Genomic DNA, 27535 nt, shown 5'->3' with positions numbered 1-27535 from the left:
TGCACGATTCACTGCAGTTTCTATCGAGACTGATGCATATCCTCGGGTGTATGAGCTCAGGCTGTGACTGATGACTTGTAGCTCTCCTATATATATGTAATTACATCTCACAATGAGAGGATTAGACACGTGGAAACAAACAGAACAGGTTCTCCTCCTCTGAGTAGAACTGTTACTCCAGGCACTTTAGATTTACCTCAATGTCAGCAGGCTAATATGAAAAGCTTTTTAATGCCGATTTTTTTAACTTTTCCAGTAATTTATCCTGGGAATTTGTCACGTGTTTTTGTTGGACATACCTTTCTTCAAAGATTTATAAATCAAATGATGCTTCACTGATTCCATTACTGAAGCTTAAACAGGAATTAGCTAAAATCAAACGAATGCTAATTCATTTTAATTAATTTAATATCTGTCTCTCAGCGTCATGGCCGCAGTTCCAATTACCACAACTGGGGGCGCCCTCTCCCTCCACATTCAGGATGGAGTCGCAGGTAAGTGATTATGTTGGGAGGGTTATTTCAAGTAATGAATTCTTAATGTCCTCATTAAACCTTAATTAAACAACCTGGAAACAAACATCAAATCTTCTTCAGAGTTTGTCAATCTTATTAACTTAACGACAGAGCGCCACAGAGTCTGTTGATGAACTCTATTTATACTTTGCAAGTTGTTCATCAATATTTAAAACTTCCACCTTTTGATACCTCCTGTTTTGCAGGTCCAGCTCAAACAGTCTGGGTCGGAGGAGTTACGGCTTTGGAGGGGCTCCACTTGTAGGAGGAAGTCTGCGCGTGCGCAGCAGCTGCTCCCCCCAGTCTTACCCCTATTCCGCAGAACAAGAGTCCCTCCTCACTCATCCTTCCCACTCTCACCATCCTCTATCCAAACATCACCCGCCCCCACCTCTGCTGCTGTCCAGACACTTTGCTAGGAGGAGGGATCGACGGGCCCTTTCCCTGGAGCTCCCAGAGCTTCTCCGCGCTGGAGGACAACCTCCAGGTCACCCACCCTTCCACCCAGATACTGGGAGGAAGAGCGGGTGTGGTGCCGGGGGCTCTGTCACCGGAGGCTCTGGGATTGGAAGTGGACTGGGAGGGGGGCACCGGGATTGTAATGGCAAGACGCCGGGTATTCACACTCGGCTGATGTCTGAGGTTTTCCCACAGGTCAACGCGCGTAAAGATCGTGCAGATCTGGACGAAGAAACAGATTATGTGAGTCCCTGAAACAAAACACTTATTCTGAGGATATAGATTTGGTCAAGATTAAGAGAGGAGCTTTACAGCTGCTGCTTGGAGCTTACTACTGAGAGCTACTGAGAATGTAAATGAGAATTGTGGTGGGGGTAGGTGTTCAACCGGGCCAGAATATTACATTATGTAACTGCTTTAGTGGCTTTTTCAGTCAATTTATGGAATTTCCTGGCATACGGAATGCGTCATGATTAAATCTGAGTGGTCCTACTGCAATGTTTAAACAGTTTTTACTCAAGTTGAAGGTGGGTGAATCAAAACAAAACTGGTAGAGGTCAAAGGTCGTGCAAATTCTCCTCCTCTTAAAGCTGCTAGCTGTTCCAGCATTGAGTTAAACATGCTTAGATGAATGAATTTTCATCCCTCCTCTCTCTCTCTCTCTCTTTTCTCATCCTTCCCCCAGAGTTTGTGCTTCCGCATCCAGAAGATGATAGAGGTGTACAAGCCCGACTGGTGTGAGACCAGAGAGGACTGGTCCGTCTACCTGTTTTCCCCACAAAACGGGTAAATTGAGTGTCTTCCTCCTATGGACAGTTTACAGCAGAGGATTTCCTTCAAGCCCGTCAGCGCCTACAGAAACAAATGTTCAGCTTTTTGTCCTGATCCAGAAGATGGAGGCAGGAGCAGCAGTCAACCCATTTGTTTGTTCACACTCAGCTGTCTTCTGCCTTCTCCGATGGCTCGTTAGTGATGTCAACACGTCCTTCCGTCTTTCTTTTTGTTATTCTAGACAGTCTTATTGACTGTGGCCTCCCAGTTCTCTTTGTTTGTGTCATTCTGTTTTCTCCAGCTGTCGATGCACTGCTGGCAGAAACACCCCTGAACGCAACACCAAAGAAAAATGGCTCAGTTATCCAATCGCTCATTCACTTGACTCCCCGTGTGCTGATGGCCACTCAAGGGAAGCCGGGACTGGGGGCTGTGTTTTGGCATCCTGGCAGGTGCCATCTGTCATGCAAGGGCTGTGTGTGTTGGTGGTGTTAGGCCACAAAGTGTGTAGTGTTCCTGCGTGTTTGCGTAGGAGCATATGCAGATCGCTGCCTTGTTTATGCCTTGTTACGCCGTTTACGTCTGAGTGTAGGTGAGAGCATATGAGCTCGCGCACTAATGAGAAATATAAGCTAAATTGGACAGACAGAGATGGAATCAAGCCAAGGAGAGAAGCTGCATCTCAGGCAGGACGAGGTTCCCACACCAGGTCACGATCAATGTGGATGGGGCGGTCTGCCAGATTTGGATCCGATAGCTGAAGGGACAGTGTCCTCAGCAGCCACATTAGCACATTGATTCCTGCAGCCAGAGATCAAGAGCAACAGTAGGTAAATTCTGTCCTCTTTATAGGTGCCAGATGAGCTTTAGTGGCCTCTCGGGGGCTGCTGTTGCTGGATATGGAGCCAGAAACAGAGCAGTACTGCAAATATCTGCAAAATATCTGTGGAACAGGACCTAATGTACAGATGTCACTCATGAGGTTGCCGAGACTTTTGTACTTGTATTTCCAGTAGCCACAAACTAGGATCAGCCACCAGAGTTGAAGACATGGCCAATTTTTAGAGATGACTTTTAGAGATGATTTTTTATTGTCATTTTCAAACATTTAAACAAAAAGTAGCCTCTATCCTCCTGACTCACCTGTGATCAGGGCAGAGCAGCCTACAGCAGAAAGCTGGATGTAGTAGTGCTGAGCAGAGACCTTGGTTTTAACTGTGGACTCAGGCAGGTATACGTGTGTCAATCCTTCCTTTTCCCTACATTTTCTGGTTTCAAATGTTCTGTTCCGGTTTCTGGTTCATCTGCTCCACCACCTTAGTCAGATGAGGGTTAATTGCTTGTGTTCCTCTCCTGTTTTGGACAGAAAATAAAATGGTCACACAGAGCTGAGTGTCTGAGATTAAAGGTTGTGAAAGTCATTGGGGAAGAAACAATAATGAAAAACGTATTTATTTGACAATGGTTGAACAAAACCAAAGTGAAAGGGCTACAGTTACTAACACGTGTGCTAGATGGAGTTGTTTGTGTTCCCACATGCAATCTGGGCCTATTTAATCACACATTTAGCTTCCAGCATGAGTCACTGCAGGGCAGCGGCTCTGAAAACTAAAGGTTATTTTACGTGGTTTGGGCCATCCTAGCGCTGAGAGATGGAATCTACTGTCACATTGGTGCATCTATCCTTAGTTTTATGCCCTCTTCTCTTTACCTCCAGGTTCCGGCTGCTCTGCCAGTCCATAATCGCCCACAAGCTCTTTGACTACGTGGTTCTGGTCTTTATCTTTCTCAACTGCATCACGGTGGCCCTGGAGAGGCCGAAGATACTCCAAGGCAGTGTAGTAAGGATACATTTCCCTGAATCTTTTCAATATTCTGCAACAACACATCAAACTTTATTGATCCTTCGTGCCGCAGTTTCTCCTTTGGATCAAATCAACGGTACCAATAGGAGCCCGTTCAGCGTAGCAATATGTGATTTATGTTGATGATTTATGAGGATGATGATGTCATGATGCAGCATATCATCACATTATTTGAGGGTCTCTGGTATTAAATCAGGCTCTGCAGATGATTTTGGTCCCTCAACAAGCTGCTTCTCATTTGAAAGCAAAATCTAAATTGGTAAAATGCGTCTGTAAATGATGGATGAAAGAGCAATTTGATTATACTGGAGCTCCTGCATCAGTGGCTTGTGGGCTTGGAGCTGGATTCTGATATCGAGCACGTTTCCACAAGCAGAAGGTGTTTTAAACACATTTCGAGAGTTCACGTTAACGCTCTGCAGCTCTTTGAACTTCGGCTTCGAGATTTAATGGTGAATAACGAACCAGAGCAACAAATATCTGTTCAGGAGGATGGAGAAAATTGCTGTCATGCTCTTCTTTCACTCTTTTAATTGTCATTTTTTTGAACCAGGAGAGGGTGTTTCTCACAATCTCCAACTATATCTTCACCACCATCTTTGTGGCTGAGATGACCGTCAAGGTAAAACATCCTTTTTTCTTCTTTCATCTCTTTCTGTCCCCCATCTCCACCTTCCTCTCTATTATTCATTCCCTTTCTCCGCTTCATCCCCTCATCATCTCACTCAAGCCTCTGACGGCATTATTTCATCTTCCCTCTTTCATCAGTCACTCCTTGAATTGACCAAAGTCCATTAAATTCTCCTCCACAGATTTTCCCTCAAGTTTGTGGTTGCGACATTTCACAAAAAAATCACTCCTGAAGATCTGCAGAAGCAGTTTCCTGACATAATCCTTCCTTTTTCCCTCCTTTTCCCTCCTTTTTCTGCTCCAACTGTGCAGATCTTTCAGTTCCTGCTTCCTGACAGCAGAGTTGTAACGTTCCATTAGAGCTGCTCAGCAAGACAATGAAGTTAATTAGAAAGCGCTCTCTCTGTCTTCATCTCGCCTTTGGCTAATCCTGGACAGTCCTGTCAATAAACACACACAAACACACACACACACAGTTTTCCTCATCTAATCAGATGCCCAGAAGACAGGCCATCGGCCATTATTAAGGACATTGTGTCTCCATTAGAACCATCCTACTGATACACCACTGTGAAATACAGATCATCTCCACATCCGGGCAGTGACGTGCCTCTGGCCTCGGGTTGAACTTTTCCTCCTCCATCTGCTGCCTGGATCCTTGTTTACCTCCATTCCTCCGATCGGTCTTCCGATCGCTCACATCGCCGCCCTGAGCTGCTCACGATTAAATTTTTGCGTCTCTTATCACTAGCTCGGCTCTTTTGTCTCGCTGTGGGTAATTCAATCATGGGCGCACCATTGTTATCTACTTCATTTTCAGAGCCAAACTCCAGGCAGCCGCTCGCTTCCCCATCTCATCTCTGGCTGCACTGCGGCGTGCACGCCTCCGCTTGCGCTGCGATCAGAGGTGTGACCGCTGCAGCCGCTGGAACATGAACGATTGGTGTGTGCAGATGAGCCTGGTCTCATTTGTCAACAACATAAATCCGTTTGGATCATTGAGATGTTTACTGGAACACGAAGGTGAAATCGTTCTTCCCATGTGGCGAGACAGGACTTGAAAGATGAAGGCGCGTACAGTTGAAGCCTTTTCTTCAACATGGTTTCATCAGAGTCAAACCTGCGTGCTTTCACGTTTCACTTGGACCTTCTCCCTTTTGTTCTGGAGTATTTCTCATGAATATATGAAGCAATGAGACGCTGTCAGAAAGCGGACCGATGTGAGGTTTTCTTTCCTGGACAGCTAAGATAATCAAGCCCTGCAGTCATGTTTGTGTCATAACAGGGCCGATCTAGCCCAGCTGCCCTCCGTGTGTCTTCATCTCCTCCCATCGCTTCTCCTCTTCCTCATCTTCTCATCCCTGTCCATTTGCTCTTTATATGCTGTTCCGGCCTTGCCAGTCTGTCTCTCAGGAACACTAATTAATTAAGCTTGTATCTCTAAGGCATCACGGAGAAGGCCTCATTTCCTGCACACGCACACGTACAAACACACACCCATACACACACACACACACACAACCCTGCACACCACTGACCTCAGACTTTAGCCTGTATTTTGAAGCTGGAGAAGGAATAGGTGGCTGAGGTTCAGCTGTCAGTTCTTCACACATTTCCAGAGTCCTGAGGTGCTTTGTTAGGCTGCTACACCCAGAATTTCACGGGAGGCAGCTAAAATTTGCCACAGCAGAAAAGCATAGCGCACTCCTAGAATAAAGCCTGAAATATGATAATTAACGTTTCGCTAACTGGATCATTAGTGTGCAGCAGCAAAGAAATTGAGTTTGGCTGTGTGCGGTGAACCTTAACATTGCCCATTAAATCCCAGTAGAACATGACTTTATTTTCACGAGAGGATTACAAGCACTTAGCGTTTTGCCTATCAAGGAGGACAGAACTCGATAACAAAAACTTTTTGAGGGTTTTTTTGTAAGAAAATGTGACAGAATCTAAAAATAGCAGTGATAACATGCGAAAAGACAGAAATACAAATTTAAATATTCCAAAACTGTGTTGGGCCCTGTCGTGCAATTAAAGCAGGAAATGAAACCAAAGAATGATGTTAAATTCAAAGTTGAAGAATGACTGGGCGGTCTGAACTACTCCTTTATCAAGTCGTTCCTTACTGGTTTTAATGGCTAACAGTTGATGAATGGCCCGGAATAGTTTAAAAACCATCACTAATTGAACAATTTTGGTCTAGTGGTTCGAGGCTGTAACTTGCAAAGTGCTGTGCAGTACATGGATTTTGAATGTGATTGTGACTGTCTCCCGCTGCAACAATGAGGTCAGCTGATCCTGTTGCAGATTAGCAGATTTTGATGATAGCACTGATGGCAGCGACCTGCCATTGATTCCCCGTGTATCATGTTTTATCACAGCGCTGTTTGATCTGCTTAATGGAGGCTGCGCAGCAGGCCGATACTCCCAAGGGTGCTTCAGAATCTCGGGCTGCTATTAATATCAGTGTCTGCGTGTTGGAGCTGGCTGTGCAGCTGGTTGAAAGATGACGAAAGGCCTGTCATATCCAATGTGACAGAGCTGAGATCTGTGCCACGCCAGGAACGATGATGTGTCTTAATACACTGAGGGTTTTGGACCCGGACACGCTTCTTTTGTTTCTCTATACTGGTGTCGGCTTTGCCACCCTTTTACGGCCTTTATTATTCTGCTTTCTCACCTTCTGGTTCTGAGCCTGTACATTATTTAAGTGATTCCCTAACAATCACCAGCTCCCGTCCTTTAAACCCTTTTTTCACTTTCTTTGTGTTGCTGTGGTGACCGTCTTGGAGTTCAGTATCGAAGAAGCTGTGGAGATTTTTTATTCCAAATAGATCTTAAGAAAGAGTCAGATACTCCACAACGTCATCGTGCCTCCTGCTCTACAGCCCAGATGATGTGGAAACATCTGCAGCTTTTCTTCCATCCTCTACGCTTTGATTCCATTAGCTTTGTTGCTTTTCTCTGACACCCCGACCTTCGATTGCTATCTCACAGTCTCCACACAATTTTTAATCTCCAGCCACTCAATCGTGTCTCTTCATAAAGTTCCCGTCTCCCTCCTCCTCCTCTGCTCAGCCAAAAGTGTCTAAATGGTGTTACCTGGATTGATTGATCCCAGTTTAGCCTCTTTGTCCCACTAAAACCAGTAACTTTTCTCATTAGTCTCCCCTGACCTCTAAGAGCCTCCAGGTTGACTCCCAAAGTCTCTCTAAAGCCCTGAAAAATATACTAGGATAATTGCAAACTCCATAAAAGTGTGATTATGTTAAATATTTACTGGTACCCCACCAGGGCGCAATGAGGAAGTCTCGCTTCCACTCTTGGACGTCTCTATGGAGCTGATGTGTCAGACAGCTTTGAGACTTTAGAGTGTGTTTGATTTAAGAGGATTTATGGCAGAGTGCAGTGTCAGCACAAATGTGCGGGATAAAGATGGTAAAACCCTCTTTCGAGTTCTTTTGTAATGACAGAATTTTCCCTCCATCACAAAACAGTCGGGCAAAATGCAGCCTCCACATAAAGGGCTTGATAAGCCCTCATGCAGCGCTTTAATTCTGTGGGTTGATCATTGCAGGGACACCATGAAGCTAAAGTGTCTCAAAGATTGCCGCTGCTGTGTTTGAATACTTCATTTTATTTAAATGTTTCCCCTTGTTTCCCACCTTTGTCCCCCCCCCCTCCCCCACTGTCTTGTCCCAGTGCCCAGTTGCCGTTCCTTTGAAACCATTTACAGAATATGAGAATCTGTCTTCAGGTGGTGTCCATGGGTCTCTACCTGGGGGAGAAAGCCTACCTCAGGAGCAGCTGGAACATCCTGGATGGTTTCCTTGTCTTCGTGTCCCTCATTGATATCGTGGTGTCCATGGCGGGCGGAGCAAAAATCCTGGGAGTCCTCCGTGTTCTCAGGCTGCTCAGGACGCTGCGCCCCCTCAGGTTGGGAGGGTAACTGTTTTATTTATTTTTGAAGAGTCTCTTTCCATTTTTTATCATCTTTCCTATCTCTTTGCCCTCCAGGGTGATCAGCAGGGCACCAGGACTGAAGCTTGTCGTGGAGACACTCATCACATCCCTCAAGCCCATCGGCAACATCGTCTTAATCTGCTGTGCCTTCTTCATCATCTTTGGCATTCTTGGTGTCCAGGTCTGTTATCTACCTCCTGTACCGGTTTCAGCAGAAAACAACATAAATGTCAGAAGAAGGGAAGAACCACGAGGAGATTTTTCTGAGCAGGAGCTTAATTTTATATCTGTTTCACCCTTTCCTCTACATCAGATTCAACATTACTCAACAGCTTCACTGAGTTCAGTGAGAAATAAAACAGAAAACTCTCACGACATCAAGCGCTGCATCCGAGCGACGCTCAATGCGCTACACAAATTGCCTGCCGTTGGCACGACTTCAGCCAATCAAAGCTCACTTCTGTCTCTCATCTGGCTGTGTGTGTTTGCCTTCACAGCTCTTCAAAGGGAAGTTTTACTACTGCGTGGGCTTCGACGTGAAGAACATCACCAACAAGTCCGACTGTCTGGCTGCCAATTACCGATGGGTTCATCACAAATACAACTTCGACAACCTCGGACAGGTGCGAGAGATGAAAGCCGATGGTGTTTCTGAAGACTGACCTTACACAGTCCATTTGTGTGTCTCCTCCAGGCTCTCATGTCCCTGTTTGTACTGGCCTCAAAGGACGGCTGGGTCAACATAATGTACCACGGCCTGGATGCTGTGGGAATTGACCAGCAGGTAACAAAAGCCTGGAGATAAACATGATCAGTACAACAGAAGCAGCTTTGTCTACTAACAATCAGTGGGAAAACTCGCTTGATTTGTGTTATAACCTCCATATGGTGGCATCAATCTAGTGTCATGAGAAATAATCCTGCGGCATCAACAATGTGAACTGATCTCCTTTAGGATGGAGATTATCTGGGAATCTACGGAGACGCCACCATTCCGGCTGGTTCTCCTCCTCCAGTCCGACACTGAATGACTAATCCTATTTGCACTCTGCTTTCTACACTCAACACTGCTCTAAATTGACAATCTGACTCTCATCTCCGGTTTCACTGCACCCCAACCTGAATTTTGTTCCCGTAATGACTCCTTGCAATAACCGGCTCCACAGCCGAGCCGTCCCATCATTCCTTTTTTCTTCTTGCTGCTGTTGGCAGTGCCAGGAGATTCGGACGGTTCAGTCATTGAGTGCTTTATTTCATCAAAAGGCTGCCAGAAGCCTGTGTAATCTTCTGAAGTAGACCATAGACTTTTTCTTTGTATTAATAATTTCTATTACGATCTCCTGTTGCCTATTATATCCTTGCAAATTGACAATGTTATTGAAGTTAAAAACTGCTGCAGCTAGTGATGATGATAATGATGACGCAGCTGTTTTCTGCCCTTTACTGTTTATTATGTTAATATTTCCATGGTGACATGTTTCCTGTAGTTTTGCATCAGAGACTTTCTGGGAAACCAGGACTTAATCCGACAACCTGCTGCGGTTTCATTTTCTACCTCAGCTTCCATCTTTCACCACCTTTGTTCTCTGTCCTTCTCCTTTTCCTCCTCCAGCCCATCACCAACAACAACCCATGGATGCTGCTCTATTTTATCTCCTTCCTCCTCATTGTCAGCTTCTTTGTCCTCAACATGTTTGTGGGTGTTGTGGTTGAGAACTTCCACAAGTGCCGGCAGCATCAGGAGGTGGAGGAGGCCAAGAGACGGGAGGAGAAACGTCAGCGGCGCATGGAGAAAAAGAGGAGAAGTAAGATCCTGAGAGGCAGGTTGTGAGGAATAGGTGGTGGGGGGTGGATTCAATTAAAATAGATGGGATAATGCATGAACCTCCTGGGAGGTTCAGAGCTGGGTGATGGAAGGATGGATATGTGGGAAAGAAAAAAAAAAGGAAATCATCATCAGAAGAAGAAGTGGTTGGTTTATCCTCCACCTTCCTCCGCCTCACCTCTGCTCTCCTCCGTCCCCAGAGGCACAGAAGCTGCCCTACTATGCCTCTTACGGTCCAGCCCGACTGGCCATCCATACCCTGTGCACCAGCCACTACCTAGACCTGGTCATCACCTTCATCATCTGCATCAACGTCATCACCATGTCTCTGGAGCACTACAGCCAGCCCCGGGTGAGCGGATGGGGAGTTAGAACGCGACTTGGAGATCAACCTGCTGCACCTGCTGCAGTAAAAACACTCAACATTTCTGATTAAGCAGCTTTAACTTCAGTAAAACTGACAAATGGGTTCATTAGTTTAGTAAAATCTGAATTTTGGATTAGGCTCTTATCTTGTGATGAAACGAGCTTCTGATTATCATCATAACAGATATTTTCCATCTGACTCATTAGCAGAGCACTCCGGAGCATTCTCTGTTCCTCCTCACCATTCAATGTCCTAATTAATCTCTCTTTTATTAAAGTGAGATTTATTGGCAGAGCAGAGGCACCAAACGAATCACAGGCCGTTTACGTCAGTTTACGATGTTTTCCCTCCTCTGCAAACTCACAAAAGTCCTTTGATTGAGGAGTTGAAGGGAAGCGATTAAGAGCAACATTTTACTGAAGCTTCAACTTCCTGCTGTTTGTTTTATGGACCGTCTGGTTTATTCCTGTCTCAGTCTCTGGAGACGGCGCTCAAGTACTGCAACTACGTCTTCACCTCCACCTTTGTGATCGAGGCCTCACTGAAGCTCGTGGCTTTCGGCTTCCGGCGCTTCTTCAAGGACAGGTACGGGGGCGACACCCTCGGCTGTTTTCTGACGCTTTTGGTTTGTGTTATTGACCTTTCTGAAGTCATTTTTCCAATACACAAACAATCCCTGCACAGCCAATCCAAGCATTTGATTCTTAATAAATGACATTATTCAACTGCAAGAAATCATCAATTGAGTTTCTCTTCAACATGCATGGGCCACAAATAAAATTATGAGCTCTGTAAGATTATTTTTTCTTCTACAAAAACATCTCTGTTTGGAAATTCTAAGCATTAAAAGAGGACTCCTGCTAATATTCTAGGATCTAGAATAATTCGGCCCCGTGGAGCAGGTGGTGCTGCTGAATATCATTTCAGATGATACAGCACATACAATCAGGTCCGAATTTAGAATCAGAGGAGTTCTGCAGGACTCGCTGACGGATATTTCTGCCGCTTGTGCTTTATGCTCTTTTCGCTCCTCTTCTGTTGCATGTAAACAATCTATTTTAGTCAAAATATTTCTTCCAAACTCCACAGTAATGGAGTTCTTTTCTCTATCTCTGTCCTCTTTGTGCCTTGAATGAGGCGCGTTGATATGCTGCCACGTGTGGGTGCTTCAGTTCCACAGAGAATGTGGTAAACTCCAAAAAAAATCCCCATTTTTGCCCCAGATTCAGTCCCCCTAGCTGAGCTGTGGAAGAAATCAGAGCAGTGTTTACACCAGAGTGGCAGCAATGCAGCCAGGGAGATCGGGGACCACCGTACTTCCTGGATCACAGCACAGTCATGGTTTGAATGTTGGGATCAATGTCTTTTAACAGGTTAAAGAGACTCATCCCCTTTTTCTCAGCGGCCGGGTGTATTTCTGTGATGGATCATTCACCGCTACCTCCACAAACGTTGTCGCATATGATGTCATTTAAAGCAAGGTCATCATGAAATATTCCAGCAGTCATCACTTCACAGCTCTGAAAGGGAGGAAGAGCAGCTCATGTAGCAATAAAAATGTTCTGCCAGCCTCCGTGTAAATATTCATGGCAGGAAGTGGCCTTCAGGTAATGTCCGGCTCTTTCTCTGCCAAGTCTCCTGCGAGAGAATCCTTTAAATTAAGCTTACAGTTGTTGTACAATATTCATATTCATTGGTAAAGTCATATAAATGGTGACTTTCACTAAGGAAAGACTTGACCTCATCTCCAGCTTTATGCCTTTAAAAACCTGTGTGTGTGTCTGTGTGTATGTGTGTGTGTGTGTGTGTGTGTGTGTTTGTCTGTGTAGGTGGAACCAGTTGGACCTGGCCATTGTGCTGCTGTCAGTGATGGGTATAACCCTAGAAGAGATAGAGAGCAATGCCTCCCTCCCCATCAACCCCACCATCATCAGGATAATGAGGGTACTCAGGATAGCACGAGGTACGCCACGCACGCACGCACACACACACACACACGCACACGCACGCACACACACACACATGTGCATGCATGCACGCACGCACGCACGCACGCACGCACGCACGCACACACACCACACACACACACACACAGGGCTATCCCTCACCCTATTCCAACCTTAACTCAAAGTGTAAAACTTGAAGCAGCCATGTAACTGCAGGGTTTGGCCTCTGACCTCCTTTAGGGTTAAAGGCAGTGTCATATCTTTGTCTGTGCCTTTGTTGTCTTGTCTTTGCTTGTTCACATCAAGGTCTGTGATCATTCTGAAGGATATCTTCTTCATGAAACATGAACACTTTCCCTCAATAGGTGCCGTTTTTCTCTCTCGGCTGAAACCGACTCAGCGTCTTTCTTCCCTAAATCAGAATTCCCTCTTTGTAAGACCAGGAAAAATGGAGGGTTGGCCCTCTGCGCTGAACCGCTTCCTCTTAACATCTTGTTGATGAGGATAAAGGGTTATTTCATCCATCTCACTTAAGGCTCGTCCTCAATCTGTTGCCCTCTGTCCCTGTAGAGCAGCCGAAGGGCCACTGACTCATGAGTAATATTCTAATTGTGGCGCAGACTGTGGTTGTTAACCAGCTACTGAGGTATTTAATGATAAATCTGAAGGCGACAGGTGATTTTTACTCTTTTCTCTTCCCTCCTCTGCCTTAATGTTAATTGACTTGTGTGACTCTGGGGAAAAGAATATTTCACCATCATCAGCACATGCAGGACAAGTGACATTAATATGTATTCATTATCTAAAATATGATGGGAGTTTACAAGCTATAGACAGCGTTAGCTGTTTACCAGAGCGACATCATAGTGTTTTAATTGAAATAGTTGTAATCTGGTTTAACAGAGAAGTTGTGTGCAGGGTTTGATCTCTTCCCCTCAGGCTGACGGGAATGACGTTACAGTTCAATTTGATCTCTTTCTCTCTGAGCAGCTATCCGTGCATCTCATGAAGCTTTTACATGAATGTTTGGAGACTGTCTATTAACACTATCTGTGTTTCGTACATTTGTATTGCATGCAAACAGAGTTTTTTTCCCCTTGGACATAGAGATGAAGCTCTGACTAAAGTTCGAACGAAGAAAGGGTGTAACAAAAAAACTAGATCGACTCATTAGTAGATCAACCATCTCCATCACTCATGACCACCACAAACCTGACCACCGTCCTCCTCCCTGCAGGCATTTCCCATCAGGATATGACTGAATTAATATACATTTATTTTACATTTCCATCGGCCACCGGCCACCATCTTTACCCATTTCGAATGGTGAGTCTGGGATCTGCTCCATCGATCCATCCTGTTTTATCTGTGTCCTCCAGGCTTTCCTGTTGCATCAGTCCTTTTGTTCTATACATGAGGTGTAGTTACAGAAAACCTCAGACCAATGTTGCACCCCCAGAGCTGCACCCCCTCCTTCTCTCTCACACTCTGTTCTCCCCCCTCCAGTGCTGAAGCTGCTGAAAATGGCCACTGGGATGAGAGCTCTGCTGGACACCGTGGTCCAGGCTCTGCCTCAGGTGTGTCTCATATGTTTCGTTACACACATACACACACCCACAATTTCCAGCTTATCTACAGGACAACAAGTTAACTTAATTAACATTTGTGGAATGATAAACGGTCAGCCAGGACAGAAGCTCCCTGAGAATTATGACTTTTTTGCCATCTTCCTCATACTGTTCCAGCACTGAGAAACCAGCCTGGTGTTATTAAATTAACCTGTTTTAATTGCACCCAATTCTTACTGGGAAAAGTTCATCTCCGGTGAAAAATCAATACACACCTTAGTTCTGGATTTCATTTAAAAAAGAGACATAAGGCAATGTTTTGGAAATAGAAAGCATAAAGCGGAGTGAGTGTCTAGAGTGTGTCTCTGTGACAGGTTGTTCCTTTAATCACTGTCATTAAGCCTCCATCAGTTTAGTGAGTAATCACGTCCAATTTCCCTCATCAGAAGCCCAAACTGCATCTGAATATTCAGACAGATTAAAAGAGGAGCGGCAGAAATATTTCTACCAGATAACTAATGGGTCACTGCTGTGTTTGGTTTGAAAAATAGCCCAACTAATCAAACAGGACAGGATTATGTCATAGAAACAAATTTGCATCATCAATGACAGATTTTTCAATATTCTATTTCCTCCCATTTTTTAAAACCTTTATCTGTTGACTGATTGATGTTCCTGATGAAAGTCAGGTGGTGGAGGAGTCTGTGCCCACAGTCATATATTTACACAAGTATCTTTTTTAATTGTATTTATTTATTTGACTCTCTGTATTCTCAAATCTGAAGCCGTATTGTGCTAAACTACATTTTTTCTTTTAAAAAAGACCCTTTTTACATTAATGAAAAGCCTTCTAGGAGGAGGTTTGTGGAGAAAACTTCACACATACACACATATGGAAATCTGCTCCAGCTCAGCAGCTGATGTTGGAAGTATGCAAACAATTTTCCTTCAGCGCTACAATCGATAGTTTCCTTCCCCTCCCTGTCTGTCATTTAGACACATTTATTGTTGGCTTTTTTTGCTCCTTTTTCTGTGGTTAAAACTTCAACTTCAACAAAAGCACAGTTGAGGTTCCCGGTGAAGCATTATGATAAACACAGACTGGTTTGAGACATCTCTGACTGTCCTCCTGCACCCATCTGGGGAAGCCCGGATCCTCTCCTCATCTACATCCTGCAGATCCGCCAGAGGTGCTCCAGGCCTGGATGGGAGATGTAGCCCCTCCAGCACATCCTGAGCCTGTCTCAGAGTGTCCTCCTGATTGTACCTGACCTTCAGGAGACACCCTGACCACCATAACTGGGTCGAGAAAAACTTCTCAGTGTAATACAAAAGGCTAAATTATGTCTCAGCAGTCGTTTTTTGACATGTGGGAACTCGTTTACCATGGAGACCGAAAGGCTTTAGTCAGAGTTTAATATTCTTTGAAACGTCGGCCTACATGACTGCAAGGAAATGGAGCATCAGCCCCAGGCATGGCCTTGACTCCTCCTCCCAGTCCATCGTCCTCTCCTCCATCTGCCTCCCATTGTCTCATCCTGCTGCAGTGTGTCAATGTGTTGACTATTAAGAAGATGGCAGGTAAAATGTCCTTCTAACCCTTCAATGTTCCTATGTTTTACCAGGTGGGAAATCTCGGTCTGCTCTTCATGCTGCTCTTTTTCATCTACGCAGCTCTTGGAGTGGAGCTCTTTGGAGAGCTGGGTAAGTTCAGCAGAACTCAATCTTAAACTAAAACAATGAAAATGATTATTTCTGTGTAAAGCTGTGTATGTGACCCTGATAAGAGGTTATGAGTCATGATGGATGGAAACTGTAAATGGTTTCAAATCAAAGCCAAAGCCATCTCACGCCATTTCAACATCCCTTTGTGTGGAAACTTGACCTACAGTAGAAGGATCCGTCCTCTCTGGTGCCACAAGTGCTACACAGGTCGATTCAGTCATCCGTGCTGGTGGTCTGAAGTGCTTTAGGTCAATGTGGGCCACTCTGAGATTCTTGACAGGTCAGAATCTAAAAGAGGTCCAGCTGCCTTTGACTTCTGCCTCCAAGAATTCCTCTATGGAGCCTTGAAAGACTGTTGGTCTTCACCAGCATCAATCAATCATCTTCGGTGTGTTGGAGCCTCCTCCTACAGGCTGTGACTGAAGTCTCACCCTCTGAACTTCTCCTGTCCTCTTTCAGTGTGTAACGCTGACTACCCCTGTGAGGGAATGAGCCGCCACGCCACCTTTGAGAACTTTGGGATGGCTTTCCTCACACTCTTCCAGGTTTCCACTGGTGACAACTGGAATGGCATCATGAAGGTATTCCCAGTGTACAGCCAGACTTCACCCTATCTTCCCTTTCACCTCATCTCCAGCAGCAGAGCCACCCCACAGATCCAAAACAGGGCTCGGGGGAGTGTTTATCAGCTGAATCTCTCATTCATGTAAAGTTATTCCTCCATCTTCTGGAAAACTACATCCCAGATGATATTTAGGAAGGTCAAATAAGGGCTAAGTATCAGGGATGAAGTAGAAGAAGACACTCCAGTAAAGCCCCAATGACAAGTCTGAAATCTAAATCACTTGATCCCGTTTCTTTCACCTCTCCCTCTCTAATCAGGCACAATTACCTGCTGCTTTGGAAACTGTATCATAGTTCATTTCCAGCAGAAAGTTAATCAGTGATGATGAGGCTCTCAGGATGTGTCGCTGCAGCAGCTCTCCCAATTTCATCAAGGGCTGTTGAAGAAATATATTAAACGTGAGATAAAGTAACAAACCGGACTAGCCTGTAGAGGTTAGGGTTGGGTGTCATGCTGGTTCCGGGTCACGGACAGTGACCAATATTTCTTTTTCTCTTTCTTTTTTCTCTCTTCACCTTTGCCTCCCAGGACACCCTGCGAGAATGCCCACCGGGTGGTTCAGGGAGTGACTACAGCTGCCACGCAGGGCTGCAGTTCATCTCCCCCTTGTACTTTGTGTCTTTTGTGCTGACGGCGCAGTTTGTCCTGATCAACGTCGTGGTGGCAGTGCTCATGAAACATCTGGACGACTCCAACAAGGAGGCGCAGGAGGATGCAGAGATGGATGCCGAGATCGAGATGGAGCTGGCACAGGGGGGCCTCTGTTGCATGATGGGGGGCATTGGTGCCATCGCTGGGGCGACAGGCAGTGCTGTGAGTGGGGCCGGCGCTGGTGCAGCCGGGGCAGTCGGAGGTCCGGGCGCGACATCAGATGAAGGAGGAGGTGGTGGAGCTCACGAGGGACTCGCGCAGCGTCGATGTCGACTCTTCTCTCCAGCTCTGGTAAGAAGAAAAAGGATTAATTTTCTATCATTTCACCCACCTTCTCCTCAACAAGCTCATCACCTGTGCAAAATGGAGTCGCTGTGAATAGAAAGTTGTTCCTGGTGGATAAATGCTGGATGGTGGAATGGTCACACACATGACAGAAGGAGTAGAGGAGAAGATGCTTCTTCAGGATCTTCTGAGATTTCCCTCCTGTTTGATTGCTGCTGCTAAACATAGAGAAAAAGGCCTGTGTTAACGGTGTAGGAGCTCAAAACTTTTATTTTCTCATTACATGTTTAAATCTATCACTTGAATGGCTGAAAATGCATATTTAGAAAATGCATTTTGATATAATACTCAGTGCAACTAAAGTACCTGATACACCTCATGCCACCTCAGGTCATGACCAGATGAGTTCAGAGACAATCAGAGACAATCACAAAATCACGAGTCACCACACTAATGCATTCCAAAAGTAACACTATAGCAGCCACTGATTGTCCCGCTGCCGACTAATGTCCCCTTGGAACCAGCAAATCAGCCTCCAAGAACAGGAAAAGATGCATCCCTCCAACTGTGTGTCTGAATCAGACAACATTCAGAAGTCAAATACACGTGTCAAGGTTCAGCCACTTACGACAAAGCTGTTCAACCCATCCCCACATACCATCACACACACACACACACACACACACACACACACACACACACACACACACACACACACACACACACACATGCACACAGTGATATTAAATGACCGCTGTCCCAGCCAGTCTAAAAATACCCTTAGTGGGAGCTTTGGCGTCGATGGCTCATTCGTCAACTCCCAGATTTCTGCAGAGAACATCGATACTGGCCCGCGTGAAATTACCGTAGCTACAAACGAGAGCAGATATTTTTGGAAGCACGGCAGGGAAAATAATACACGTAAACAAGCGTGAGAGGTGGGGGAGATGGATGGGTGTGGGGACTTAATGTGTGCTACCGGTTCAGTATGCCTTGTGCCCAGCTAACGTTTTGTGAAGATACAGTAGATTTTGTTGTAATAATCAATAACTCACCACTGGAAACACAATAAGACATCAATATTTAATTCCATTAGTTCTTGTCTGTGTCCAGCTGACGCCATTGACTCATTGGGCTCAATTTCTGTCCCAAAATTTTCCTTGGCAGTTTCAGAGTTGGATCTCCTCCTTATGATCATGCAGTCAAGCCCTACCTGTTTGTGGAAGCACCAGCAGATGCGACAAAGCCTCCAGTTGCATCCCTGAATCCCATTAGCTGCAGCTTTATTCACATTTTTTTGGAAGGATGGATGAGATGTAGAAAAAAACAAAAAGGGAAACTAATGTTTATTTCTGCCTTTTAACTGAACCCTCCCGTGTTCTTACATGCACACAGTTTGAGCCTAATGAACCCGAGTCTTTTTTTGTACTTTGGCAGGGACTAAAGGAAATTAACACTGTCATCCATCCCAAAGAGTGGCAGCGAATCCATGTGTGAGAGAGGGGAGGAGGACAGAACAGAAAGATCTGAGTGCGCAAGACTTTGGAGACGAGGAGTGGGTGGCACACTCCGCCACCATCTCATTGTGCTTATAGCTCATTGTCTGTCAGCCCTCTGGTATTTTTAACCAGGAATGGAGTAAAAAGAAAGATGAGACCGAGGAAGGAGCCTTCACATGTCTTCACATTGTCTAAGTCTTCAGTCTGATTAGACTGCAAGAGCTTTATGAGGATTTAAGTGCAAAGTTGGCCTATTTTTGCAAGTATTCCGACTGAGAGTTGGATGTTTCCTCCCACGGGTGCAAGAATCCAGGCAGGCTTAACAGAGGTGGAGGAGATAAACATGCATGTTCTACCGAACATGTGAAGGTGTGAGCAGAGTCACTTTGCCCTTAGCAAAAGGCCAAAGTAGCAAAAGGCCTTAAGTCTGACTCAGAGGGCTTTGAGGAGTTTTTAAGACTATTAAATCTGTGTCATTTACATTTAAGTGAATCCCCAGTCAGGAGAATCAGTGTCTGGACTCCAGTTATTGATCTGCAGACTTCAGGTTAGAGAACCTCTTAGAGTCTTTGTCAGCAGTATCTGACCTGAGCTGATGAGACAGGTGAGGAAGTGGCGACTGTTTGACGGCCTTGGATTGGTGTTTCCTGCTGCCTCACATGCACAAGTCCTCAGAATGACTCCGGGCCTGGAGCCGCTATCAGAGCCTCATCTGTGTTTGCAGTCAGCTCGCCCGATTGCGGCGCTGCAACGAGGATCCGCAGCAGTCCTTTCAGCTTTTAAGCTGCTTTTTTCGCAATTTGCCATGTTCAGCTTTGTGATTCTTTTGAGTGAACTGAGTGACAGGGACTCCGGCTCACAGTTTCCTTTCTGACAGGAAACACACACTGCTGCAGGAAAAGCACCGAGGAGAACATGGATTCTGGTCGTGCCTTATTAACACTGCCCCCCGCTGCCAGTCTTTGTGTGTCTGCATACATGTGTAAAATAAGCCGCCGACTCAGATCAGACCAGAGCATCATCCAAACATTACCAAATATATTCAACTGTCTGAAGTGCTTCTAGTACAAAATCCCTCTGCAGAGGAAGAGTGTGAGTCACAAAGCTCAAAACACTGGAGGGATTCTTCTTTCACAGAAATAAGACAGGTTCAAGGTATTTTCCTGGTTCAAAGTGTCTCTTGTTTAGGGGGCCACACCTAAGTATTAACATATCCAGGTTTTAAGAGCAAGAAAAGGCTTCGGACTTGTATTTAGGATTCAAACCAAAAGCATCAGGGATGTCGGGGGTGAGACACCCAGATGGTTGCACAGAGGGTCAGATAAGGTCATGGCCCCCAGCAAGGCCAAACAGCCTCAGCCCTCGCTGTGTCTGACAGGACAGCTGGCTTAAACTTTGCTGTCTTCACCTCTCACATGTTTCAAGTCGTGGACAACAGGAAGATCCGGGACTGTGTCCCACTTTTACAGAATCTGTAAGCACTGCTTTTGTACCCAAATGGAGAAAAACAAGTACAACAAACAGCATTAAAGCGTGAAAAAAGCTAATCAGTTTCACAGAGGAGGAAAAATCAACATCCAAAACATCTAAAAGAACCCAGGAGAGCGAGAGCGAGGGTCCCAGAGCATCTGCTGCAGCCACGACAGCCGAGGCTGAGTGAAGACAGGGAAGAAGAGAGGGGGAAAAGGAAGAGGAAGAGTGACAAAGAGACAGCGCTGACACCCGTGAGAGACAGCGGGAGAGGCGTGAGCAGTGGCCCTCCTGAGCAGAACTCCAGTGAAGTTTCTTCAGCTCGTGTCTTCTGTTTGCAGTGTCACCCAGCACATGTTTTATTAAGTCTTTCAAGGTTCAAAACCCATTTGAACCGTGCACGTGCCCCACTCGTCTGCTCCCACCACATGCACACAACACTTTAACAGAGTTGCTGGTTCATATTTTATTGTTAGAAATATCAATGCTCTCTCTCTCTTTCTCTCTCTCTCTCTCTCTGTCTGTGTGTGTGTGTGTGTGTGTGTGTGTGTGTGTGTGTGTGTGTGTCAGGAGAGCCAGTGGTTGGACAGTGTGTCCCTGTTAATTAAGGACTCCTTGGAAGGGGACATGATTGACAACCTCTCTGGTTCCGTTTTCCATCACTACAGTTCTCCTCCTGTCTGCAAGGACTGCAGGAGCCACCCACAGGAGGTGAGTGGGGCCGTGCACAAGCGTCCACGTGCACGTCCTTGTCTGTCGAATCGTAGCCTGGAAGCTCTTTTCTTGTCCTATTTTGAGCCATTTAGCGAATGAGCTTTAATTTCTTTAATTAAGCAGCAGCAGTGAGACCGGGCTGTTTTTCATGATTATGAACAATAATTAGTGGTGATTTTGCTACGCTTTCGTTGCTGAGAGTGCACGTTTGACCCGTCTGTCTGTCTGTTTGTCTGTCTTTTGCGGCCATTTCTGTATGTGCATCTGGAATATGTACGGGTGCTCGTGCATGTTGACTTAAACAAACATTGTTAATCAAGTGGAATGGAAGTGAAAGCGGGGGTGTGATGAAGGTGCGAGAGGATGGAGGTCAGGGCTAAATGGAGAAGACGGGGACACACACATGCACGCACACACACACACGACTGTTGCCAAGGAGACCAGGAGGCTGCATCCAATTTGAATCCAGCCCCTTATATTGTAATTTGGTAGTTTTTACTCGTTCTCAAAGTTTCCCGAATAGAAGTCTAAAAGTCACACACACACACACATGCACAAACACACACACCCATGTGTTTTAACCCACAGCATTTTTATCTGAAATCACCCTGTTTTTCATAAATAAATTATATCCAGGACAGAGTTGATGCATTCCAATTTTTGTCAGATAGAAAATAGCAACATCCAATACTGGAGGGCTTAGCTGTCAGAAGTGGCTCCGCTTCTGGAGCCTCCCCCAGCCTCCCTTCATATACTTCAGCCCAACATTTACAGCCCAAACCAGACAGCTTAACACGGCGACCAGTCATCGCGCTTACGCACATGCAAACACGACACCAAAAAAAGAAAAACCAATTTCAGCACAGGGCAGAGGTGACGCCACGAGTTCTAATATACACATGCAATCCCAATCTGAGTGTGTGTGTGCGCGCGCGCGTGTGTCGAGTCCATCCATGTAATTACTGTTTGAACGAGGGGCTTCTGTGTTTTGAGGGGAATTGAGGTCAGCCGGGCTGACAATGTGGAAATGGTGGATCCAGAACTGCGTGAAATCCCAACAAAACCACAGTGGCGGTGCTGCGACATCGCTGCCCGCTCCATCACAAGCCCGACGAGGTGTCCAACGTGCGTGTGTGTGTGTGTGCGCAGCAGATTAAACTGGCGGAGGTGGAGCAGGCATCCCTCATGTCGGAGCAGCTGTCCGACAAGTCGTCCTCTCTGGCGCTGCCTGACGACCTGAGTCTGGACGAGCACAGCAACTACCAGCTGCTGGTCAGGGACAGCCAGGTACTCCCGTTCTGATGGCTGGCTTCACTCTTCCTGATCTCGTTCCCGTCACTAACAGTTTCTCTCTACCTTTTTCCCATCATGCATTGCCCTCCCAGCAGGGCAGCAGTGACTCGCACAGCTCGGAGGAGCTGCCAGCTTCCGGGGGCTACAGAGGCCTCCGCCGCTGCAGCTCCGGGAGCGAGGACGGGGACCACGAGACGTTTGAGGAGGGCATCCAAGCCGAGGTGGACACGCTGAGCCCAGCGTGCTGCGCAGGTACCAGCGTGCACGTGCATGCTTTAGGTAGCTCCCATCGTGTGTAACACCCCCTGCTGTGAGCTGCAGGAGAGCAAAATCCTGATCTCACAATTATATTAAATGAATCCTATCTGGGTTACCTTTCACCAATGCGTGATCCTTATCTGTGTTTTCCATGACCCCCTCGCCGGTATGTAAGCGGCTTCATTATGCTTGACTTTGTCATGACATTGATGGTATCTTTTAAAGGAGACAAAGCTTCTTCCTGGCGCTGTCCCATAAGGACACGTGGAACCTGCTTGATTGACTTCTACCGGAATTAAAACAGTGATAAATGAGATGTTAAACTTATATAGGGTCCCCCTATATGAGCCTGGTCCTGCTCAGGGTTTCTTCCTGTTAAAGGGGAGTTTTTCCTTGCCACTGTTGCTTGTTGGGGGTCAAGCCCTGGGATTCTGTAAAGCGCCTAGAAACAATTCTGATTGTAACAGACACTATATATAAATAAAGATTGATTGATCACCCGCACATTGTTAACAAGCTTTCTTTAAAAGTTAAATATTTATATATAAAATATATATATTTATATTTATATATATATTAAAGTAAAAGTATAGATGCTGTGTTCAGTGACCCGGAATAAGAGCTGATTGACTGAAACATCAGGACCCCTTCCAGATGGAGATGGACGGAGCTGCGGTGCAGACGCTGGTGGGTCTTCACCTTTGTTCCGCACACCAGCGGAGGTCATCCACCCATCAGCTGCCGCTCACCCGGGTGGCCCAGAGGACACCAGTAGTCCCAGAGACAGAGAGCCTCCCCAGCTGGCTTCACTGCCTCCCTCCTCCGCTCACCTGGACCAAACTGCCAACCCTTGACCTCGCAGGTATTCCAGACTGACGAGCTGACGCCTGTTTGTCAGGACGGATGGATGATCAGGAGCTGACATCTCCGTCTCTGGGGGGCATGTGGTGTCCTGATGGGACATCATTACGCAGTGAACTTTATTGTCCTCTCAGAGAGCTGAGTTAGAATGAGATTTCAGAGGGTCCAAATCTAAGGCCGCAGAAGCTGCAACCTGAAGAAAATCCTGCTTATTAATTACCAACTGTTCACTTTTGAAATCTCACTGTAACGGTGCCGCAGCATTGATGATGATCCCAGGGTTGGTGCTTGAGTAGCACCTACAGATCCATATTGGGCTGCTCAGAACTGGAGAATGCACTGCAATGATTAAAATGGCGTGAACTCATTTCTAATTAAAGGGAGACTCTGGTTGAATGCTAACACCTCGCTCTGTTGGCTCCTACATAAAGCCAACAAAGAGGTGAACATTAATTTTAGTTCTCCTGTATCCATGGAGATGGTTTCCTTTCTTCCTCTGGTACCTGTTGGGTTTGTTTAGCCTGCATTTGACTGCCTCTGTGATGCTCCGTCGCTGCAGTAATGCTCTGCAGCACGCAGCTAATTAGCCTGGCAAACCCGGAGCCTGATGCCGGCTCCGTGTTGACGGCTCTTCTTGGCTCGCTTTGCTCACATTTTCTCCTCCTCACACCATCTTAACATTCTTCCTGGTTCACTCCATCATCTTTTCTTTGCTTGTGTTGCTGCCAGCCCCTCATTTTCTCCATTTTTTTTTTTTCATAAACTCTTCTCCCCTGTGGTTTTGTTTACTGAGACCGTGGCAGGAACGCGGCCAGGATTAGAGGTAATGACTAGCACCCTCCTGCACACGCTACAATTTCAATGAAAGTAATCACGCGTGACACATTAGCTGTTTTCAGTGTTCTTGGTTTTGGAGTTACAACGCGGATTTGGCAGCATCTGAGTCCAGGGGGTAAAAGTAGATGTAATAGTTCGCTGTGCTTCTCCTGCACTCTTCATCATTTCTGCTGTTGAGGGAACACCTTCATGAGGCAAATGCTTGAAAAATGTCATCGAATGGGTGAATCTGGGCTGCAACTGCTTCAGATTTACACATTTGCCAAACCAAAGTCCCAGTTATTACTTATTTCGGTCTCCCTCTGCCTGCAGCATCTGCCCCACAGTGATTCCTTCCTGGATGCGGGCGCTTCCGAGGGCAGCCTCCAGACCACTCTAGAAGAAGGGCTCAGCTCCTCGTGCCTCTTGTATGCTCCCTCCCCAGCGATCCAATAAACATACCAGGACCAACCATAACATTTGACCCCCGCGCCACCAGGGGGCACCAGAGGGGTCAGAGCGAGTGTGGCTGCCCCCTACAGGTCTCTCTAAATTTTTCCAATGCTCGCAGAGGCAGGAGGAGGCGGCTACAGACAGACTTTCGGCTGATGCCCCCTCTCAGCCCAGGCTCCCTGGCACCCCCACTGGTGTAGAAATGTAACAGCACCGGCCCACAGGGTCAAAGCAGTTTGTCGGTCTAGAGAAAAGACAGACGTCACTGCTGTGGTCACACGTCCAACACCAGGGCCGATGGAGGGGCGAGGACAGCGGCTTCACAGACAGAAGCACCAGATGAAAACACTCGTTGCCTCTCTGTAGTTGAACTATTTGCATTTCAGAACTGTTTTTAAATACAAAACATGTCTGTGATTGCGAATTTCTCTCATCGTCAAGTCGTTTGTTCTCTCCTCGGGTCAGCTCTCGCAAGAGCACAACCGCCTCTTCAAAGGGTGGCTGGTTGTTAGAGACGGGCTAGTTCAGCCTGTAACTGTAACAGAGTTGAGCCTTGAAGATGTCTGCGTCCTGAGCTGGACTTCAAAACCTCGGGGAGGGGGAGACCGGACCCGAAACTGCGGCTGAACATTGTTGAGATGGCATTAATGTATAAAAAACAACAATTAAAAGAAACCCTTTGACCCAACGTGCCCTCAACCTTTGTGCAAAAACACAGTCATCAGCACCGGACAGATGGCAAAATGCTGGAGCTTCTTTTAAGGAAGAACTGAACATTGTACAGTTTATTTATTGACTTTATTTTGTAATATCCATCACGAGTAGCATCGGACACCTTTTCCTCTTTGGCATCTTTGTCAGGTGAAAGAGGAGGTCGAGCATCTTTCTGTCCTCATCTTTGTTGTCTTGGAGTTGTGTGAGTGTCCTTTGTCCCTGAGACCCTCATTAGTGTTGCGCTGGACGGAAAACTGACAGAATCCAACGTGACTATTGCCGAGAACACGTGGATTTTCTACAAAAACCCATGAAAGGGCTAAAATGTAGCGAGTGCAGACCTGGGCCAAATCTGCAGATGATATTTAGTAGCTGTTATAGTCTTAAAATGGATTTGGGGTTTTAAATTATATATATTTAAGGGATGTGAGAGTGAAAGTTCTGCATGTTTGGAAAACATTTTAAATGTCCTTAAGGCAGGAACTCAGTAGGTGTTATAAGGATTAGCTCATCATGCTACATTGAAAAGCACCGTGACCAAGGTGCTAATGGTTGTTGCTGCGTGTCAGATTAACACCAGGATTAAAAAGGTTTATTCATGACTGATGTTATCTGGATTCCCTTTGAAGCAGCACCAGAGGTCAAAATTCATATATTTATTTTTTAAAAAGTCGACATAGATCAGCACAAACCTTTGCACAGACACTCACATGCGAGAAGCATGGATAGCAATAACATTTGTAATTTCATTTGTAAATTCTAGACTATTTGTTCTTCATATTTTCTTTTCCAAGATCTCGTCCTTTCAAATTACCTGTAAACTGATGACCGGTTGTCATCAGCCGAGCTTAAAAAATGGAGACGATCGAACATTTGAACCATCTAAAGCTTAAAGGTCAGCAGGATAATGCTACGCATGAATTGGCATTAATCGCGTTAGCGGAGTTGCTGTAAATCAAAATACATTCTGCACAAGCTGAAATGACGTTTGAGGGAAACCAAAGGGGACATTCTTCATGAAGGACCCAGACCGGGTCGGTCAGTTCTAGATGAGTGTGATCTGACATGAAAAAGGATCGCTGGCATGAGGTGAGACAGCAGCCGAAGCTCCGCGCTGCCCAGCCCAGAGCAGACGGCCAAGCTTCATGAAGCCAAATGCTAATTTGACTCAGGTCTGCTCGAGTGTAGTGGCGGTTTAGAGGAATTCCGTTAACCCCCCCCCCCCCCTTACATAAACCCTCAAAATTCAACATTTGGATCAGGTGGACCTCAGGTGAACGTATATGACCCCCCACACACACAAACACAGACAATATGAAGAGGACACATATCACACAAAGGTGTCAGTGGAAACAATGAGATGGATGTTTTGGAGGGAATTTTTTATCTTTGTCTTTTCACATAGACAGGCGAAACCTGATTGATCAAAAACATATTGACACCCCCACCCCACCCACCCGCATTTGAGATATGCAACATGCTAAATGTACAGTTAGATGTATGAGCCTCGTATAGATAGAATATATGGCGAGAGATTATTTATGGATTTATGTATTAGAATCAAATATGACTGAGAATCAAAGGTCGCCGAGAGGATGATGATGTATTCATGTATTCCAGAGTCGTCCTCTTCCTCCTCCCAACCTGTTTTTTTTTCCTCTGAAATGCATGTGAGGGTTGTTTTTTAGTTCCTGTTTTCTAAATGTCATTCTTGTGTCATAAAAGTGAGATAGCTTTTCAAACTCGGACTCTGGGATTGTTCTTTCAAACTTTCCTTTTACTGGTTCTATCATATCTGTGTGTGTGTGTGTGTGTGTGTGGGGGGGGGGGGGGGGGGGGTCTGTTCTCTTTCAGGGTTTTTTCATGAGGAGGGACCTGAAAATAACTGACATTCAGCAGCCAACAAAGGTTTTAAAGGGGGTAAAAGCAGATAGTTTACTGAAAAGCCCTCAAAAGATTCGTCTTCCCAGTGACACCGACTTTCCGAGGCACATTTAATGATGCATATTAAGGACTCTGTTGGTTTTGATGTAAATGGTTCCAGCACTTTGCCACAAATTATCTAATTTACTCTTTAAATGATCCAATTTTCTCTGAAAAGTTGCAGCGAGAACATTGGTTCTGCTTCTTTGTAGCCAGTTATTGAGATGAATGACTGTAATGGTCAGTGAGCCAGACCGGAGGGAAAAAGGTGTGGAAATATGTGGAAGCAACTAAACTGGCCAGTGGCTCCAGTCGATGACTGGGATGACAGAGCAGAAC

General features: G+C 45.8%; 1 protein-coding gene across 5 annotated transcripts in view; it reads left to right on the top strand.

Moving 5' to 3' along the window:
• Positions 1–27023, top strand: part of LOC115253331 (voltage-dependent T-type calcium channel subunit alpha-1I-like) — a 44278-nt gene extending 17255 nt beyond the window's left edge. Inside the window, exons 11-32 of one of the 5 annotated variants that reach the window (XM_029851149.1) lie at positions 424–494; positions 722–1217; positions 1660–1760; positions 3463–3586; positions 4164–4232; positions 7998–8176; positions 8258–8384; positions 8701–8826; positions 8898–8987; positions 9816–10008; positions 10229–10380; positions 10871–10980; positions 12225–12358; positions 13848–13918; positions 15535–15613; positions 16094–16215; positions 16788–17201; positions 20735–20875; positions 22031–22165; positions 22264–22423; positions 23072–23291; positions 24440–27023. In XM_029851149.1, coding sequence (XP_029707009.1) covers positions 424–494; positions 722–1217; positions 1660–1760; positions 3463–3586; positions 4164–4232; positions 7998–8176; positions 8258–8384; positions 8701–8826; positions 8898–8987; positions 9816–10008; positions 10229–10380; positions 10871–10980; positions 12225–12358; positions 13848–13918; positions 15535–15613; positions 16094–16215; positions 16788–17201; positions 20735–20875; positions 22031–22165; positions 22264–22423; positions 23072–23283 — 3306 coding nt within the window. In that variant the 3' untranslated portion in view covers positions 23284–23291; positions 24440–27023. Of the gene's footprint in view, positions 1–423; positions 495–721; positions 1218–1659; positions 1761–3462; positions 3587–4163; positions 4233–7997; positions 8177–8257; positions 8385–8700; positions 8827–8897; positions 8988–9815; positions 10009–10228; positions 10381–10870; positions 10981–12224; positions 12359–13847; positions 13919–15534; positions 15614–16093; positions 16216–16787; positions 17202–20734; positions 20876–22027; positions 22166–22263; positions 22424–23035; positions 23292–24439 lie in introns of those variants that run through there. The other 4 variants (XM_029851150.1, XM_029851151.1, XM_029851148.1 and 1 more) reach the window with 4 other exon arrangements.
• The last annotated feature ends 512 nt before the right edge of the window (positions 27024–27535 follow it).

The sequence above is a fragment of the Takifugu rubripes genome, chromosome 17, assembly GCF_901000725.2.
Source record: "Takifugu rubripes chromosome 17, fTakRub1.2, whole genome shotgun sequence".
Lineage (NCBI taxonomy): Eukaryota > Metazoa > Chordata > Actinopteri > Tetraodontiformes > Tetraodontidae > Takifugu > Takifugu rubripes.
The sequence above is the reverse complement of the archived record's forward strand: the minus strand, read 5'-3'. Positions and strand labels throughout refer to the sequence as shown.